Source organism: Trichoplusia ni, chromosome 5, assembly GCF_003590095.1.
Source record: "Trichoplusia ni isolate ovarian cell line Hi5 chromosome 5, tn1, whole genome shotgun sequence".
Taxonomy (NCBI): domain Eukaryota; kingdom Metazoa; phylum Arthropoda; class Insecta; order Lepidoptera; family Noctuidae; genus Trichoplusia; species Trichoplusia ni.
This window is the reverse complement of record NC_039482.1, coordinates 13,692,647-13,709,552: the sequence shown is the minus strand read 5'-3', so window position 1 is coordinate 13,709,552 and position 16,906 is coordinate 13,692,647. Positions and strand designations below refer to the sequence as shown.

Below are 16,906 nucleotides of genomic sequence, written 5' to 3'. Positions count from 1 at the left end.
TGGTGATATTAGTTCTTTCATTAATATATTCGTTAACAATGTTTTTTTTTTATCAAAGTAGAGAATATGCTTCATAATAGTTCTCTGAAAAATGCAACTTGTTCATGTAAGAGAAGGAGTGGTGATGACAATGAATATAATTTAATCGTATTTTTTAACCAGTTTTATTATGCCTGGGGTCGCGGTAGTTTGTGGTCTCAGGTTAGTGTGAAGCACTTCGGAGGTTTTAGCCGGTTATATACCTGTCCGCCTTCCCCAGGGTGGAGAAAGTCCATGACGGATTTCCATGGGGTAAAAAAGGTTTATTTTGATCTGAAACGAGCTTCGATATTAAGTAATATCAGATTTGAGCACCAGTTAATATTTACCTTACACCTAGTGAACACGAGTCGACTCTCCAGATCGGAGACGGACAGCAGCGGCTTGCCGTCACCGGCGAGTCCCATCAGTCCTGAGCCAGCCGTTACGTCTTGGTAGCCGCTCTGGAAATACCCACACTTTGGTCAAACTTGTGCAAAATATTAAGTACTTATTTATATATTTAGTCTATTTACTTTTGAAATGAAATGAAATAGTTTTTTTTTCTGCAAGTGTTAATCAAATAAGTTTGGAAGAGTTAGATACGCTGTTTTTTTTTTAATCTGACACTTTTACATTGTAGGTATAGTTGTGATTTGATGCAGATCTTTATCCCAAGTTATACATTTTATAAGCTATATTCCCGGATAATTTGTTTTCAATTTCAGATATCAAGTCAAGATTTACGTGATTTTACGACGTAAATTGGTTTATCTCGACAAAAATCGGTGCCCATTTCATTAAAATAATGTTCTAAAGATTAGAAGTACCTGTAACTGTTCCACAATAACTTGGAGCTGTTTCTTCTCGAGCTGGTCATAGGGCCCGGCTCCGGCCGCAGCCGCCGCCCCCCTCATCAGCCGCAGCAGCTCTCGGAACTGCTCCAGCGGCTTGTGCACCAGCGATGTGATGTCCGGCCTTCTTCTAGGTATCGGCGGGCTGGTGCAGAACCGGGAGAATGCACCGCTCGGGTCTTTTGACTTTTTCACCTGTAGGAGGAAGAGTTATAACAGAAGGTGATTGGCTTGTAGGCCTAGATACTAGTTAGTAACTCCACATGCTAGAGTGGAGGTTGTAGATTTATTTTAAATTACTCAAACTTTGTTTTGCCATGGTGCTGTACATAATATGTACAAATATAATATACGAATAAAAAAGAAGGGGGTTTGAAATACAGGTCTTGTCCCAGTCTCATTTTTCCTATGAGAATCAGTCAAACCTTCAACACAGCGATATGAGTTTTTTTTTATATTAGGTTATCCTTTCCTGTAGTCCAGCGACCTAAACAGTGTCATGGCCTCTACAACGCCACTGAGCACGGTGGTTGGTATTCACCTGAATACCTGTACGTTAATTTAATTTATTACTTACCAGGACACAATCAGCTCTCTTGAGTCCAAGGCAGTACTTTTTATACAGGCTAAGGAAAACAGGTGTCTTCTGAAGGTACACGGCGACCACGGTCGACGTCTGAATCTCTCCGTCATCCTGCACCACTTGATCTAAAATGTCTTCGGACAATCTGAAGATCTGGAAGACGTTTTTAGTTTTACAAAGTGTTTTAGAGTCAAACAATTTTAAATTATCTTTACGATTTTCATATTGGGCATATAATATAGTCTTGGAGACTCCAGGGAGGTCCATGCTCTAATTCGGACTGGCGTCTATCTTTTTTTTTTGGTTTAGAACGACCTTTTTATTAAGCCTTGCCTCTTTGACACATTTTAGTTTGACTGTATTACCTACTTCCAAAAAAACTTCTCTATATATCCTCCTCCTTACCTCTTCAAGATTTTGGAACAACAACTGGTGGTCGTTTGGGGCTATGAGGTCAGCTCGTTCAGCGAGAGGCGACACGAATCGTACGAGCCCGAACTGCAGGCAGGTGGCGTAGTGCTGCTCCCTGGCTATCACTGCGAGGAGCGCGCGCTTCCTGCCGTCCGTCGTCAACCCTGGCGTCTGCTGGGGGATGGTGGATGGACAGTTACGGGAAATGCTTGTGATACTTTTATTTTGGAAAGATTACCTGATGTTTATATTCGAGTTGATGGAGTAAGGAATAATGATCTATGTGACTAATTGTTAGACACTATGACGATCAAATTTAGCTAAAATGCCAATCATTTTCTTTTGATTTTTTTTTCTTTTGCTGAGTTTTTAGCCATAGCTTTGCACACTAGTTCGTTGAGAGTAGTTACTTTATAAAATGTTTGTGTGGCCCATAAAGTCTTGTATTGAGCTTGGATGTCTGTGACTTGAATGTTTGTGAAATCAACGGAGATGGACAGCACAGAAGAAATACCTTGTTGTAGTACTTATTATATAATCGTTTTCTTTTAAGTAAAAACATGTATGCTGTGTACTGCTAACTTAGGTACATACATTACAATGAACAATGTGATATGTTAACAAAGGTTTTTGTATCCATTAACCCCATGACCGGCCCTGTATTGGGAGATGCGGTGTTTGTTGAAAATGATGTATTTTTAACCATTCAAGTTAACGTGCAATAGTTTCTATATGTAATTAAAAAACCTTTGACCGTAGCTGAACAAGAGCCGAAAGCTGAAGATGCACTCAATCTGGGACTGATGTCTTGTAGCCATAACCCATAATTTTAAATAATGTGTAATCCTTTTCAATTTTATTTCCATTCAATTTCCATTACTTCAGAATCATATACATCCTCTGTTTTTTAAACATATAAATGATGACGACGAAAATAAAATGAGGGTGATAAAAAACAATGGGTGAAGGAAAAAAACATAAACAAAAAATAAATTAAAAGCAATAAATTTATTTGCACTTAAAATTATAGAACATAAATTAAAAACGAAATAAAAACAACAGGAACAAAAATTTTTGATCGAATACACGAACCTAATAAATTAAAAGGAAATACAAAATCATAGTTAAATAAAGACAATTATACAAAAAAAACACTGCTTTGTATTACGAAATTAAAAACACGCACAATCTAAGACAAAAAAGAACTAATAAATACGAAAGAAAAAACATTAACAAAATAAATATTAACAAAAACAGTAAGCTTAAACGTAACGATTCCCCATTCAATGAATTTGACTTAAAAACTAAGATTATAGTTATCTACGATGTACACACTAAGACCCCGTAAACTGCAGATTTTCAAGAAATATATTAAAATAAAAATAAAATTTGGAATAAATTGTTCTCATCTAAATAAATAAATTAGTAATTTCCAATCGGTCATAATCTATCAAAAACCGGCAGTACACTCAGGCCGAAAATTTAAAATAGCAGCTACAAGATAGAATAATGGAATGTATCATGAAGTATTTACAATAATAAAAAGAAAATAATAATAATAACAAAACTCATTACACTCTACTGTACATCAACTTTGATTTTTACTCACATCGAGAGAATACAAGGTCCTATACTAGCACCAAATTCGTAAATTTTTGTCTCACAAATACCAAAATAATAAATTCGAATAATGTTTCTAATGGCCAGCCCATAAGATTTCAACTTGAAGGAATATGGAATCAAGTATCCAATTATAGCAAGTAGAAGTTTGTGCTTTTATGGTATTTTCATTTCGAATCAAATAATCAAGTCTCTCGATAGCTTATTTAGCTTTAGATAAAATAATTCTAGGTTTAAAGATTTACGTTTAAATACGAACAAGTTTAAATCTGACAGTCTGGCCAAGATGACTAGTTTCCAAATTGATTTCGATGCATTGTCAAACGATAATTCCGTTACCGACCTCTTTGGAGAATGTGACTTGGGGCAGATGGAGCTTGCGTCTGTCGAGGGACTGGCTGGTGGAGGAGCAGGCTGTGGGAGGCCGAGCAGCTGCCGCGGGGGAGGCCAGGGCGGCGGCGCGGGGCGAGCGCGGCGGGGGCGGGGGGGTCGACTCCGAGGGAGGGATGGTGACCTGCGCCAGTCGCGGTCGGATGCCCACGCCGTTTGGAGGCACCCGTCTGAATGTCTCTATGTTTAACATCTGACCCGCTGATCTGGAAATTGAGAAAGACAACACTTAGTTTGAAAATATAGCACTTAAGTGTCTTAATCATAAAGGTAGAATTCATTTTAAATTATGTTGGGATTCCATTGATAGTAATGTATTTGGAAGGAGGAAGAATATTTTGTTTAATGGTTTCTGATAATTCTAATCAATTCTCTAAATACTTTTTTAAATTATACAGCTACTCACTTCACGAGGTTTCGGACCTCTTCCTCGTTAGCTGTCACCACATTCTTGTTGCCGACGAACACGAGATAGTCTCCCGCCCTGAGCCCGGCGCGCTCTGCTGAGCCCCCAGCCGCCACTCTCTCAACCCTAGGGGGACGTGTCCATACCACTGTGAAGCCGAATCCACCGCCAGTGCCACGGACCAATCTAAAAAAAAAAATATGATATTTAGTACACTTGCTTTTATAGCATTATTATTTTTGTAAGCCTTGGATATAGGCATTGACGAGTGTAAGCCTAATTTTGTTTATCCCATTCTGCTTAGCCTGTTATAAAATGGGGAGTTGTTATTTAAAAAATAGCAGGTATAGGGATAGAGATATTTTTGAATTATGTAATTCTTTAGTCACAAACTTTTTTTTGATTCAGTACAATTGTTAGGTAAATCTTGGGAATCTATTCTCAGTTCAAGTTTAAGTGACTGCGCCGTTTGGGTAATAAAAACGTTCACATCCAAGCATGAATCTTTGCCAACATTTGTCTTGCGTATGTGTACCTTATCAATTATATGATCTTCATTTATTATAAGAAACCCATTTATCAATCCGCATCATAACATAATGCAGATAAGATCTACGGCAGATCTACGGCATTCGGTCTTGAAAATCCTAGTGATTTACGCCTATCATTATAAATTTGAACTACCCTATTCTTGTCATAAAACATGCAAATCATCTAGAAACGCATACTTATCAAAATTTACTTCTAGTATTTAGTAGCATGGTACACTCACTTCCTAGTCGTAGTGAATGGTGTCCGTCCATTCCTCTGCGCTCGCCGCGGTGCGTTGGGGTCTTCGGGCGGGTCCAGCTCCAGGTACCGGAGGAACAGGTGCTCGTCAGCCTCGCGCTGGAGAGCCGCCGCCACCGCTTGAGCCTGGCTCGCTGTCGTCGATGATGGACCGTTTGCTGACACACCTGGTTACGTTCAAGTTTTAATGGTGATTAATGGACTACTTTCTTATGATTATTTTATTAAATACTCTTGTTTTCAATTAATTTCAAAAATATAAATTTTATGTCAATAAAGTGGCTTTCGTTTTCGAATAGTGTCGTTAATATGACTAGACAGTTCAATACATCAAAGTAATTTTTAGCGTTTGGGGAACTTGGCGGAAGTGACTTATCTACAGACCCAGGACATTCATCAACGGTAATTAAATCTCAATATCGTCTAATAGGGTCACGCATATAATTATAAATACACAACTAAATATTACCTTTATCATTATGGTTCTCCTTGGTGCCATCGTTGGTGCTAGTCTCAATGTTATCAGTAGCCATCTTGCGTGTATCCCCTTCAGTCACGCGGTCCTCTTTAGCGACTTTCTCATTGGCCGCCTGCGCCGCGTTCTGGCCGCGTCCAGAGCCTTGTTGCAGGAAGTACGTGCCCGATATGTCGCAGTTAATAGCATCTTTTAGTGGGAACGAGACACATCCTAGAAACTCGCTCCGCCTGTAACAATAATACAACCTAATTAGATTTAAAACTCTAGAATTTTCATCAATTTTAAAAATCTGTGACAAAAACCATCTTTTAATTCGTGGCACGATAAATTTAGTCTGTACATTGAACACAGAAGTTGTACATCCCACCCTTGCTACATTTCGGTCGTTAAAGGTCAGCGGATCGTCATTGAGATGGGAATAATATGTAAATGTTTGCAATAGGGTGAAGTCGTTATGTATAATAATGGTCAGCCGGAACGCCGGCTCCGCATGGACCAATCGGATTTACAAGTGAAATGTGTTTGCATCCTACTGGATAAAATTGTCGCAATGATAAAAAATACATTGATCCGACTGCACAGCATTCGTAAATACCTTGGATTAAAAATCGATCTCAAGAATTTAAAACAATTTAATATCCTTAAATTAAGGGTTAGGGAAATCACATTTCTAAAGGATACAGACACAGATAATAGGTTAGGTGATAGCATAGAAAATACTGGTACAACAATACAAGGTCAGTGGGTATTAGGGATGGTAAAGTAAAAGCTATTACTCAATTCGTCGTTTTCATTAATAAAATAATAATAGTCCGAAATGGAGCGCTTGTGATAGATGAGTCATCAGTAAGCCGGCCTTAATGCAGCGTGACTGGGAGGCTCGTGCCCTACATACATAATGTGTTACGTAAGGATTCCCTGGTATCGGTCGTGTTAGGTTTGAATATTTTCAGGAACGTCTTTTTGAGGTACGACTTTCGGTTGTGTGCCACTCAAATGTTTTGCTACTTCGTTGTCTTCATTAACTTTAACTTTGTGTTCATAATCACTTGGTAAAGGTGACCCAAAAACATCAAAATTCAATGTCTTTTTGAATTCATATTCACGTAATGCAACTTTCAATTCACAACCTCTTCAAATGTTTCACTACGGCTGCCAACTCTCACATTCTTTTCATTTCATCCGCGCCATCATTAAGCCGAGTCGCAATCTAAATTAATTACGACATATTTTATAACTTTTTTCAGTCTGTCAACATGCACGGTTCCTATTTCTACAGCTATCGCTGTTTGGTTTGTGCTTATAAACAGCTGTGCAGTAGCATGCACTCGAACAGAAATAGCTTTGCGTGCCATATTAGCATGCACGATAGGGGAAAGTTCACCCGACCTTGCAGGTTCATCTGATAAATAGTTCCTACCGAGTCTAGCCTTACAGTAGCGTGAGGTTGACTTGTCGTCGAGTTGAAATAACGAGCTCTCGACTGTATGTTGTTGATAGCAGATACTGTTTTTGTACGTTTCTGATATTGTTAACATGTTAACAAGTCTCCTGAAGGTAATTTCCATTAACTTAAGCAGAAGTGTTACGCTTGTAAGCGCCACAGCCATCTTAGTCTAAAACTTCACTGTTGCTAAGACCTTTCGTGAGTCACATTCATGAGTTAAAAGTACTTACATACGTGTACGAGCAGGGTTCGGCTCGTGACCTCACTAAATGGAGAACGCTCATGAATAAGGGCTACGTTTGAGTTTCAAACTTCTACGTCGACGGCAGAGCTTAATAAAGTCGTAAACAAAGTCACAATCTTTTGTGATTAGTTTTCGTACGTTTTTGCTTTACATTGGGCTGTTGTACAACATGATTTGATTGCATTTTTCGATGTACGATTAAGTATCGATTCTGCTTATTTTCGATTTTCTTCGTCAAGTTATCTCATATCATATCTATCTTTTTCTATTCTCCTTACTCTGGGCTTCCTAAATTATATTTATGTCACAAAAAAATAATTTCGTAAAATCGATCTTGGTAAGAACCTGCCACATTTCACCATACCTCGCTTGAAGTATCTCGCTGCTAAATTACCTAAATTATGATGTGATTCAATCGTTAAATTGTTTGAATACCTAGTTAATGTAGCTAACTGCTGCCAATTAAGTAAATACAAGGAAATCGCGTATGGTAATGTTTCCTTTCACGTAACTGTCTATAATTTCTACTCAACATGTGTTATTAGCGATGGATTTCGAAATTATATCATGTTCACCTTAGACAGCTTCCAACTAATCAAGCCGTCCCCTTATAAGTCAGTTCTTCATATCGGCTAACCAGTTCAGATTATTATGTCCAATAACGTCTAAATGATCACATAATCATTAGTTGCGAACTCGAGTGCGTTGAAGGAATTTAGCGAAGGTTTCACTGAGGATAATTTTATTTTCTGATGGCATTTAGTAATTTTATTCAAGAGAGACTTAAAAAACTAAGACAAATATAAAGATGAATATTATTATGCGTTTATAGTAATAATATGTAAACGAGAGATATGGAAACCAATGTAACTTTTCACTAAAGTGCATTCAATATTGTTCGCAGAACCACACTCATATCGTTTCCTGCACAGAATCGATGGGAGCTCAATTAATCCGGCCATTAACTGAACCAATTTAAACTTGAGATTTGAACTACGGGCAAGTTGGCACGGGCTAACTGGAAATATAAATTGATTACACGCACTAATTGGACTACGGACGGTTCTCGAAATATTGCAGCAGATGCGGAATTTTTGCTCTTGCTACGTTTAGTTTTAAACGCGTGCTCAAATACACCGGAGTTTACCGTCCAATTTTAATTGAACTCTGCACATTAAATTAAAATTAAGCTTAAATAAATATCACTGGGTAATTGGACACACTCATTTATTTTGGAGATAGCGGTTTGCAACATAGATTACAGTTTATTATCTACGGTTGGGATGTGGAGCGTTTAGGAAGCAGGGTTTTATTACACAAACATTTATCATATAAAATTACACATATGATTGCAGATAGGACATTTGTAGTGACTGTAGTTTAGGCAATTTTAGAGGAAATCCAATGGGTAGGTACAGCAGTATTTAGGGCAACAACTCTTCGAATAGGGGTAACATAAATAATTTCTTCGCTCTCTTGCTTCTCATCTACATTCTTCTTTTCTTTGCATTCTTGATAATTCTTTATCACATCTTCATTTACAACATTAACTTACAACATATATCTATAGGGTTCGTGCAGGGTCTTCCCCTAATCACATAAGCCTCTAAGCATGCAAGGGGCTGTTCCAAAGCCTTTCTCTCCTTCCTGTGCATATACATTGGAGTGCATCCATGCGTACTAGAGTGACGGGGACACCAATCGCAAAACTTACGGGGATAGTTGTCACTCTTCTGATATAGGGCTGATGGTGGATTCCGTCATTCTGTCCAAGATATCTGCTGGGAGGCTGTTTTTCCTGGTCCTCTGTTCTGGGGGGTCCCATTCTGGGAGACTGTTCTTTCTGCAGAGCTGCATGTGGCGGTGTGCGTGCTGGTGGGAGCAGTGCTGCCGCGGGGGCGGGTCCTTGCGAGCGCGCGTCTGACTCAGCCCCGCAACCGTTTGGGATACGAACGACATCTTTTTTGACAATTTACTGGAAAATATATGGTTTTATAGCATGGAAGAAACGCAAGCAGCTTAACCCTATTTATCCTCTTTTAATATTTCACAGTTCTTTCAACAAGAATCATCTTGTTATAAAACTTTATATACATCATCCAACTACATTTGCGACCTAATCATTCAATCTCCGTGACTGATTTGAGATTTGTCTCATTAACCTGCCCTGCCTATACCTAACATTCAGTTTGCCAACCAAATGATTAACATACAACTAATTAGTTTCTGCGAGCATCCATTAGCGATCTGTTCAGTGAATATCAACTAATCAAACTGTTGGTGGAATTTCAAATACTAATCAATGTTTGGAAGAGAAGTAATCGGAAAAGGGGAAACGCGATAGTCACGCGAGTTCTTCTAACTTTATTCAGCGATGGAGGCTTTTAAGCAATGTAACAACTTTCGATTACTTACAGTACCTACCCTGAATTACATATCAATTATGATAAGGTTGTACCGTAAGAGAATTGGGCAAGGATAGGACAATTTTTGAAGAAGATTTTGTCTTACCTGACTTAAGTTCTGGCAATAATAAGATTTTGTATCCTTAGGTGTGTCATGAGCATAAATAAACAAAAAGTTTAGGCAACACACAATAAAATTGGACCTATTTTATACAAAGGTCAATTCGCCAATGGTTCAATCAGAGTTGATTTCGTAACTTTTCAAGAAGGCTAGTCAGACCTCTGAAAAAGCCCTTAAGGGACCAGAGACCAAATAAATAAAAGGTTCAATTCCCATTTTGTGTGTCCTAAGACTGGTGGAGAACCTTTTGTACTGACAAAGGGCAGTTTCGTAGTATAGAAAGGGAAAACGGAACAAATCGTTTGTTATCACGCGAGGAACTAAACCACGCTAGTAATAAATTGTCAATTTATGTTGATTACTATATTGTTATTTAACACGTATTAGAGAATGGTAGCGGTATTATATGTCATACAAAATATCAGCAGACGATAGTGAAAATTTTACATGTGTATATTGCTTTCTTGAAGCTATATAATACGTTATTATACAAATTTACGTCAGATCTACAAATTAATATTTTACAAGCAATTTTATTTGTATACTTTTTGTATCTAATGGGTTCGATTTCGTACGTAATAAAAAATAAATTAAATTACATGTTTGTACCTTTAGGTAATTTAGAAGGTAGCACAAAATGGGACGATGTTGCTTAAATTGAAAATACTTTTATTTTACACTACTCCATGCGTTTGAATGGGTACAGAAGTTTGGTTGAAGAAGAAAAATTACCTAAACTCCACACAGACATTCATGGTATCTCATTCATACCCAGTGCTTTTTTACTTCGTAAAGGCAAAATTCTGCCTTTGGCACAAACATAACTAAAGTTAGAGATATCATGGTCCGTTAAAATTACAGAGCACAAGACAAGTACAATTTAATATAAATTTAAAAAATACACGTTGAACAACTTTTTGCATGTAGATTTTCACTACTAGTGGCAATATTTTCACAAAAACCGACTGTATTACAAAACAGTAAGGTTGCTTTTTCTGTGTACACAGTTACGTCTATAGTACGTATGGTTTAGTCAAAGTAATATCGTTGGAAAATATGGAAAGGCAGACATGTTGGCTCTTGAAATACTAAAACCGTATTTTGTTTTTACTGACTTGTGTAGCGATGCATGTGTAAGTAGAGATGTTATGATATGGATATGTCATTTCGGATTCAGTTGCGAATAAGTGCATGTGAATATTTTCATCTAATTGAAGAAGTAAAAGAAAATCGCGTGTTTCGTTAGACGGCTTGACTGACAAGAACATGTCTTGTAAACCTGAAAATCGAATTAATGGAAACTTTAATACCAGTTCGGTATTTAATTTAATTCACTTTTTAACATCCTGGCAGACGAATACTTTTGTGCTTAGCTTTCCTACTTAATTTACACACAGTTTGTTTGCTAAAAAATACACATCATCATCCTAGCCTTTTCCAAACCATGTTGAGTTCGGCTTCCATCTAGGTGTAACACTGTCAAAGATGTGTATATAACAGACGGGACCTACAATTTTATTAAGCGTGCCTTCTGAAACGCTGAGCGACCGTAATAGGCTGAACTTATGCTGTGATCAATCACCTTTCGCAGTTATAGCTTAGCTACGAGCTACACAAAATACTCCTAATAATTTTTTATAATAACTATCGTGAGACTGATTCATTATTAATCCCGCCGGTTGGGTCCGAAACTAGTTGGGCTACCCCGATAAATACGCGTGAGTAAACCGTTACATCATTTAATAACTCCAAATATAGTTGTACATATAAAGTCATTATACAATATTCTCTCCATTGCACACACCATCCGTCTGATTGCTATTCCGACCTCAGTCTATATTCTCACAATCCTAATTGGATCGAGATGCGGTCTGTGAACAATTCGATTTGAGATTGGTATGTTACTAGTGAAATCTCACCACGACTCGTATTTATTTGACTGTAGACGACTCTTAGAAAGTCGATGGAAATTTAAGGCGGAATCTTTGAAGCATTCCAAGTTTATTTGACTGAAGTATATAACGTCTGTATGGAGCGTTGATTTTCGAAAAAGATTTTTACTTAAGTAGTGTAAGAAGATTTGGCTGCCCGAGCTAAAATTCTTTTAATCTACCGATAGATTTGTAATTTATTTTATTTAAATGTTGCATATCTGTGTGCCCAAAGACAAAACAAAACACTACATATTCGAAATAGTCTTTACAAAAACACAGAAAAACGAAACAAAAGAATATCCATTTGATTTATAAAAGAACATTTATATGGAGAAAATATATTACAGTATACATTTTCACAGTGAGTATATGTTTCAGGGCAACGTACCAGTATATTTCAATTTTATTTACGTGCGAGGGATAAGGGCAGAACTGGACGTATGCCAAATATTCTCTTTTGAACTTCGAACTAAGTTCGACTAACGAGTTTTTTCCAGGATCAATGACTGAGCTCTTAAACGGACTTGACAGAGCGAGATGGTGAAATACTTTGAGTAGTGGCTTCTCGCTTCCTCATAGGGAAAGGTCCTGCTTCAAGCGTCCCTTGATTTTTGCACTGGTACCAGTGGATGAAGAGATATTTGCTAGCATCCATTGCTTTTTATTTTGTATTAAGCTTTCTTTTATCGTACTAATAGCTAAATTAAATAAAATATTTGTTGTAATACAGTCAAAATGTGAAATTTCATGTGAGACCTTATTTCAATTTCATTCATTATCTAAGGACACATTTCATTTAAGCATTTATGAATATGTTCCTATGTGGAGAAACCCCGAAACTTTTTATTTGTGTTTGGAATTAAACGGTTAAACCCTTGTTTGCGGCCTCGGGTCTATTAAGGCTATTAAAAAGGATAATATTTGCATATCTTTGGTCGAATTATAGTCTCACTGGACGAAGCTAAATACCAGAATTTTAAATGCCTATCCTCTGCTGATATTTTGTGAGAAAAGCGGTCCCAAATGGTAAAATTACAAACGATTTGCCTTTGAATAAAGAAAACTGTTTCTTGGCAATAATTGAAGACAGTTCATAAATCTAAGTTATCAAACTATCAAAACTAAAGAAAATCCAATTGGTTGGACTTTAAACTTTTATTAAGAAGCCGTACTAAACGATTATTACACATGACGGTCTCATTAGCCTAAAAAAGTTTAACTGTTATGATCAACTAGATTTTGCCTGTGATAATACTAAACACTCATATAATATGTATGTGTGTTTATAATTTGAAACTGTCTTTGGTTAACGTTGACAGAACCACACCTTTACTTAACATTAACACCATTTCTGTTAAGTAATGGTTATTTATATTCCCTAAAACTCCCTCTAATACATAACTAGTGGTTCATAAGCGTTAAAGCGCTATTAACCTTTGGCTCCTGGCAAACAGGGCGCAGTTAGGGCGCCGCCCTACACCACCACGACGTCTGTATAGCTAGGACAGATGGTTGTATCGGCATCCTATATGATGACTATCTAATTTCGTGCAGCAAAGCATTTTATTTAAAATTAGACCTGCCCTTTAGCCAAGACATATTTAATTTTGTACAATCGCCATTGTTAAAACTTCAATGGATTAAAAATGATATTTCATTTCATAAGTTACGTGACATTTGTCATTTAAATACATTCGGCCTTTTGTTTCAACAATTACGATTTTCGAATTTAGTTTATAGTCATTTTAATATGGGAGCCGAAGTCGTTTTATAATATTGCTACACCGAAATGAATGTTTTCTTTGAAGTTTGTCTGTGATTTATATGATTGAGATGCACAACAGTAATTTCAAGTTATGCCATGTATGTTGATACGATCCGAACGAATTACGTTTCTCGTAATCGTAATTTTCTTTTCATAATTCCAATTTAATATAACTAATATTATCAAAGGTATATCCCGTATCCTATATAAATTACGCAGGTACCTCCGACCAAATTATCCAAATGCACAGAGGAACCAAATTAAACCTAGCAAGCCATAACCGGCCGGATAAGCATACATAAAAATAATTTGATCGCGGAAACAGTGTAAACAGACAGGGAAAAGCCGCCGTTTCCCCCCCACTCCACCCTGGAAGGGGAAACCAGGAGAGGTAAGGGGAGACTAGGGTTGGCGATAACTGTATCTGTTTTGGCAGGGAAATAAATGAATATGCAATTGATGTGGTTTTAAATTTATTTTTTTATTTAATTTTATTAATTGAGAGCGTCTGTGTTTTGATTTTTGCTTGTTTCAATATTGAAGAGACACTTGAATTTTTTCGTTTTAATTTGTGTTTCTTTTTAGTGGCTTTGTTTTCTTAATTTAAATATTATGGTGGCCATCTTTTTCTTTTTGTTTTCGAAAGGAGCAAGTTGTAGATGATATTTTAAGATGTTTCAATAATCTAAAATTCTTTAATTATGTCTGTTTCTCTATATACTTATACGTTAACAATTTTGTTAAGTAGACTATTAATTCAATTTAAAATAGACGCTAAAAATGATATCAAAAAGCTATTTAATAACCAAATTGCCTTTAGAAAAACCTCTCGACTACATCCTGCGGCCATTTTGGGTATACAAACAAAGACATTAATTACAAAAACGTAATAAACAAAAGTTAACAAATTACTTTAGTTTATTGTTTTCGTTTTATTTGCTTTGCCTTTACAAAAGGTCGAAGGATAGTTATGGAGTTAGTTTAACCGTAGATTAATGTGACTTTGTAAACGGCATTCGTTTAAACTCATTTGGGCATTCGTTGTTTTGCCCTTTTGTTTTTACCGACTTATAAAAGAAGGAATTCCAGACTTCAGGTCAGGAGAAACTTCTCGAATTGTGAATTTTTCAGAAGAGATAAACATGTAAGATTTGCGTCACTATCTATTTCATGATTTGTGTTATTCTGCTAACATTTACTTAAAGAGTTTCGGATTTGGGTTCAAATATGACCAGTTACGAGAGAAACTTATGAAATTCGGAATTTTAACAAATTCTACCCTCGGTATTTATGAGGAACTACTACTATATTATGTATAAGGTAATTTGTGAAACTCAACAAAAACAATTATATTAATTCGTAATCGTATATATGGCAACCCTGCGTTAATAACTCGAGAGGGCTACAGATGGGCATTAGTCGAAAATTGGACGCTCGAAAACTTGCCTGATGGACGTCAAAGTGCGATGCCTGCAGTGGGATAGAGATGGCACGCTATAAAGTGTAACGTTCTATCTCGCTTGTTCAAAAGTACTAGCCTAACTTCCAGAAGAGGTGGCATCCTGTCTGATGTAGTAGTTTGTAACTTTTCCGTATTATGATGTAAGGGTTGTATTAAGTTATGTAGTTTTACATTAAGCAAATGGAAATATAGTAGAATTTTCAATAGTAATGATGCTAGAATTAAAATACTGTTTGTACATACAATTACGGAACGTTATAAAGTTTATATTTCTATGGCAGCTCATAGTTTTAGCTTATCTATAATTTTCTAAATTGTTAACTGTGTTTCGTAAGTATATGTTTTTAATTCGTAATTTCGTATAGAACTAAAATCGGCCAACGTCGGTTTGAGTAGGATATCTTATTTTATGAAGTATGATTAACCCCCAAAACATATTTTAAATTAATTGGCAAAATGACTGGCCTTCCATCAAAGTCATCACGTCCTAAGATTGTAAATTTTCTTCACTATTTATACTTAATTACAACCTGAAAACTAATATAACAATCATTACACCTACTGCGATCCTAAATTAAACCCACATTACGTTCGGAAGCTAATCCAAGATTTACTAAGCGGTCGTTTTACGATCGGCCCCAAGTGTTTATGACCCTCTGGGCTATATAACGCCCCATGTGATCCTAAAACCTTGTTGATATTTATTTATGTGTGTCTTTTTTATAGAGCTTTAGTACATCATTAGACTACCTGATGCTACTAGTGAAAGCAAACAGTCAAGAGAGAATCGGACTTGCGATTCTAAGTTTCCGTAGGATAAAATAACAAATTTTAACAAATATGTGACCACCAATCAAATTTATCACTGTAACAACCATTGATCTGATTAAAGACTCTAAAAACGAATATTGTGCCATGATCGGAAATAGTTACCAAAGCGTATGTATATAAAACTTCTGATATTGTATGTACGTAGATAAAATAAGGGTAGTAAGTTGATATGAATTTACAAAAAAACTCTAAACATGGCCATTGGCTTGACAAAATATAATGATGTTAGCCAACCACTAAATAATGAAAATCATTTTAGGTCTTAAAATAAAGTAAACATTCTTCAGAATATCGAATTTAATGTAATGTATAGTAACACTCAAAATAAAGTAAATAGTCATTAGAACATCGAATTAAATGTTAAAACAACATCTAAAGATGATACGAAACCAACTAATAATGAAAACGACCATATTCCGTGAACCGATACTTTATCAAATACTCATGATTCTATCGAACATAGAAATACATTTGTATTGTATTGTGAACAAAATGGTTTTCATGCTGCATCGTATTCCTATTGTGAGCTTCCAGTTATCCAAGCAAATAGCTATCAATATCAAAGATGAAAACTACAAGCATGAAATATCTAGAAACGTGAAATGCAAGCACTTTTGAATATTACATGGGGAGAGTGTTATTTCCTTCCCGAAGAAAATTGATCTGACAAAATTAGAAAAGACGCAGCACGCAACACGTCAGCAGTTATGACGCATAATATATATTTGGTTGATAAACCACGTAAACAGCGACCATGTTATAATTTGCATTATGAACGTTCAGAAGCCCGCTAGTTTAGAAGCACGATGGATTGACATAAAATTCAAATCTGAGAAGGAATAAAAGAAGGTGGCAATAGGTTTTAGAAGAAAGCTAATAAGTACAAGAGATAGTTTCTGTATAGAAACAGATATTTTAAAATCGCCTTGATAAGGTGTCAAACAACAAAACCGGTTACAAGACACATATGGGAGCATTATCAAAAAGAATATAGAAAGATTTCAAGCAAGAAAATCCACGTCTCCAAGCAATTTGACCATCAAAAATATCGATACAAAATAAGAATGTCATATTTAATTAGTCATAAATGTATATCGTGATAGGTCATTTCAAATCACCTATTGTATATAAATTATGGATAGTGATCC

At 36.2% G+C, this 16,906-nt stretch overlaps 1 protein-coding gene across 1 annotated transcript in view; it reads right to left on the bottom strand.

Moving 5' to 3' along the window:
* Positions 1–16,906, bottom strand: part of LOC113494048 — a 54,161-nt gene that overhangs the window by 11,120 nt on the left and 26,135 nt on the right. Inside the window, exons 5-12 of the mRNA XM_026872182.1 lie at positions 5,541–5,776; positions 5,055–5,238; positions 4,283–4,468; positions 3,830–4,082; positions 1,861–2,040; positions 1,450–1,608; positions 849–1,067; positions 369–482 (exon numbers count right to left, since the gene is read on the bottom strand). Of these exons, the coding sequence (XP_026727983.1) occupies positions 369–482; positions 849–1,067; positions 1,450–1,608; positions 1,861–2,040; positions 3,830–4,082; positions 4,283–4,468; positions 5,055–5,238; positions 5,541–5,776 (1,531 nt within the window). The remainder of the gene's footprint in view (positions 1–368; positions 483–848; positions 1,068–1,449; positions 1,609–1,860; positions 2,041–3,829; positions 4,083–4,282; positions 4,469–5,054; positions 5,239–5,540; positions 5,777–16,906) is intronic.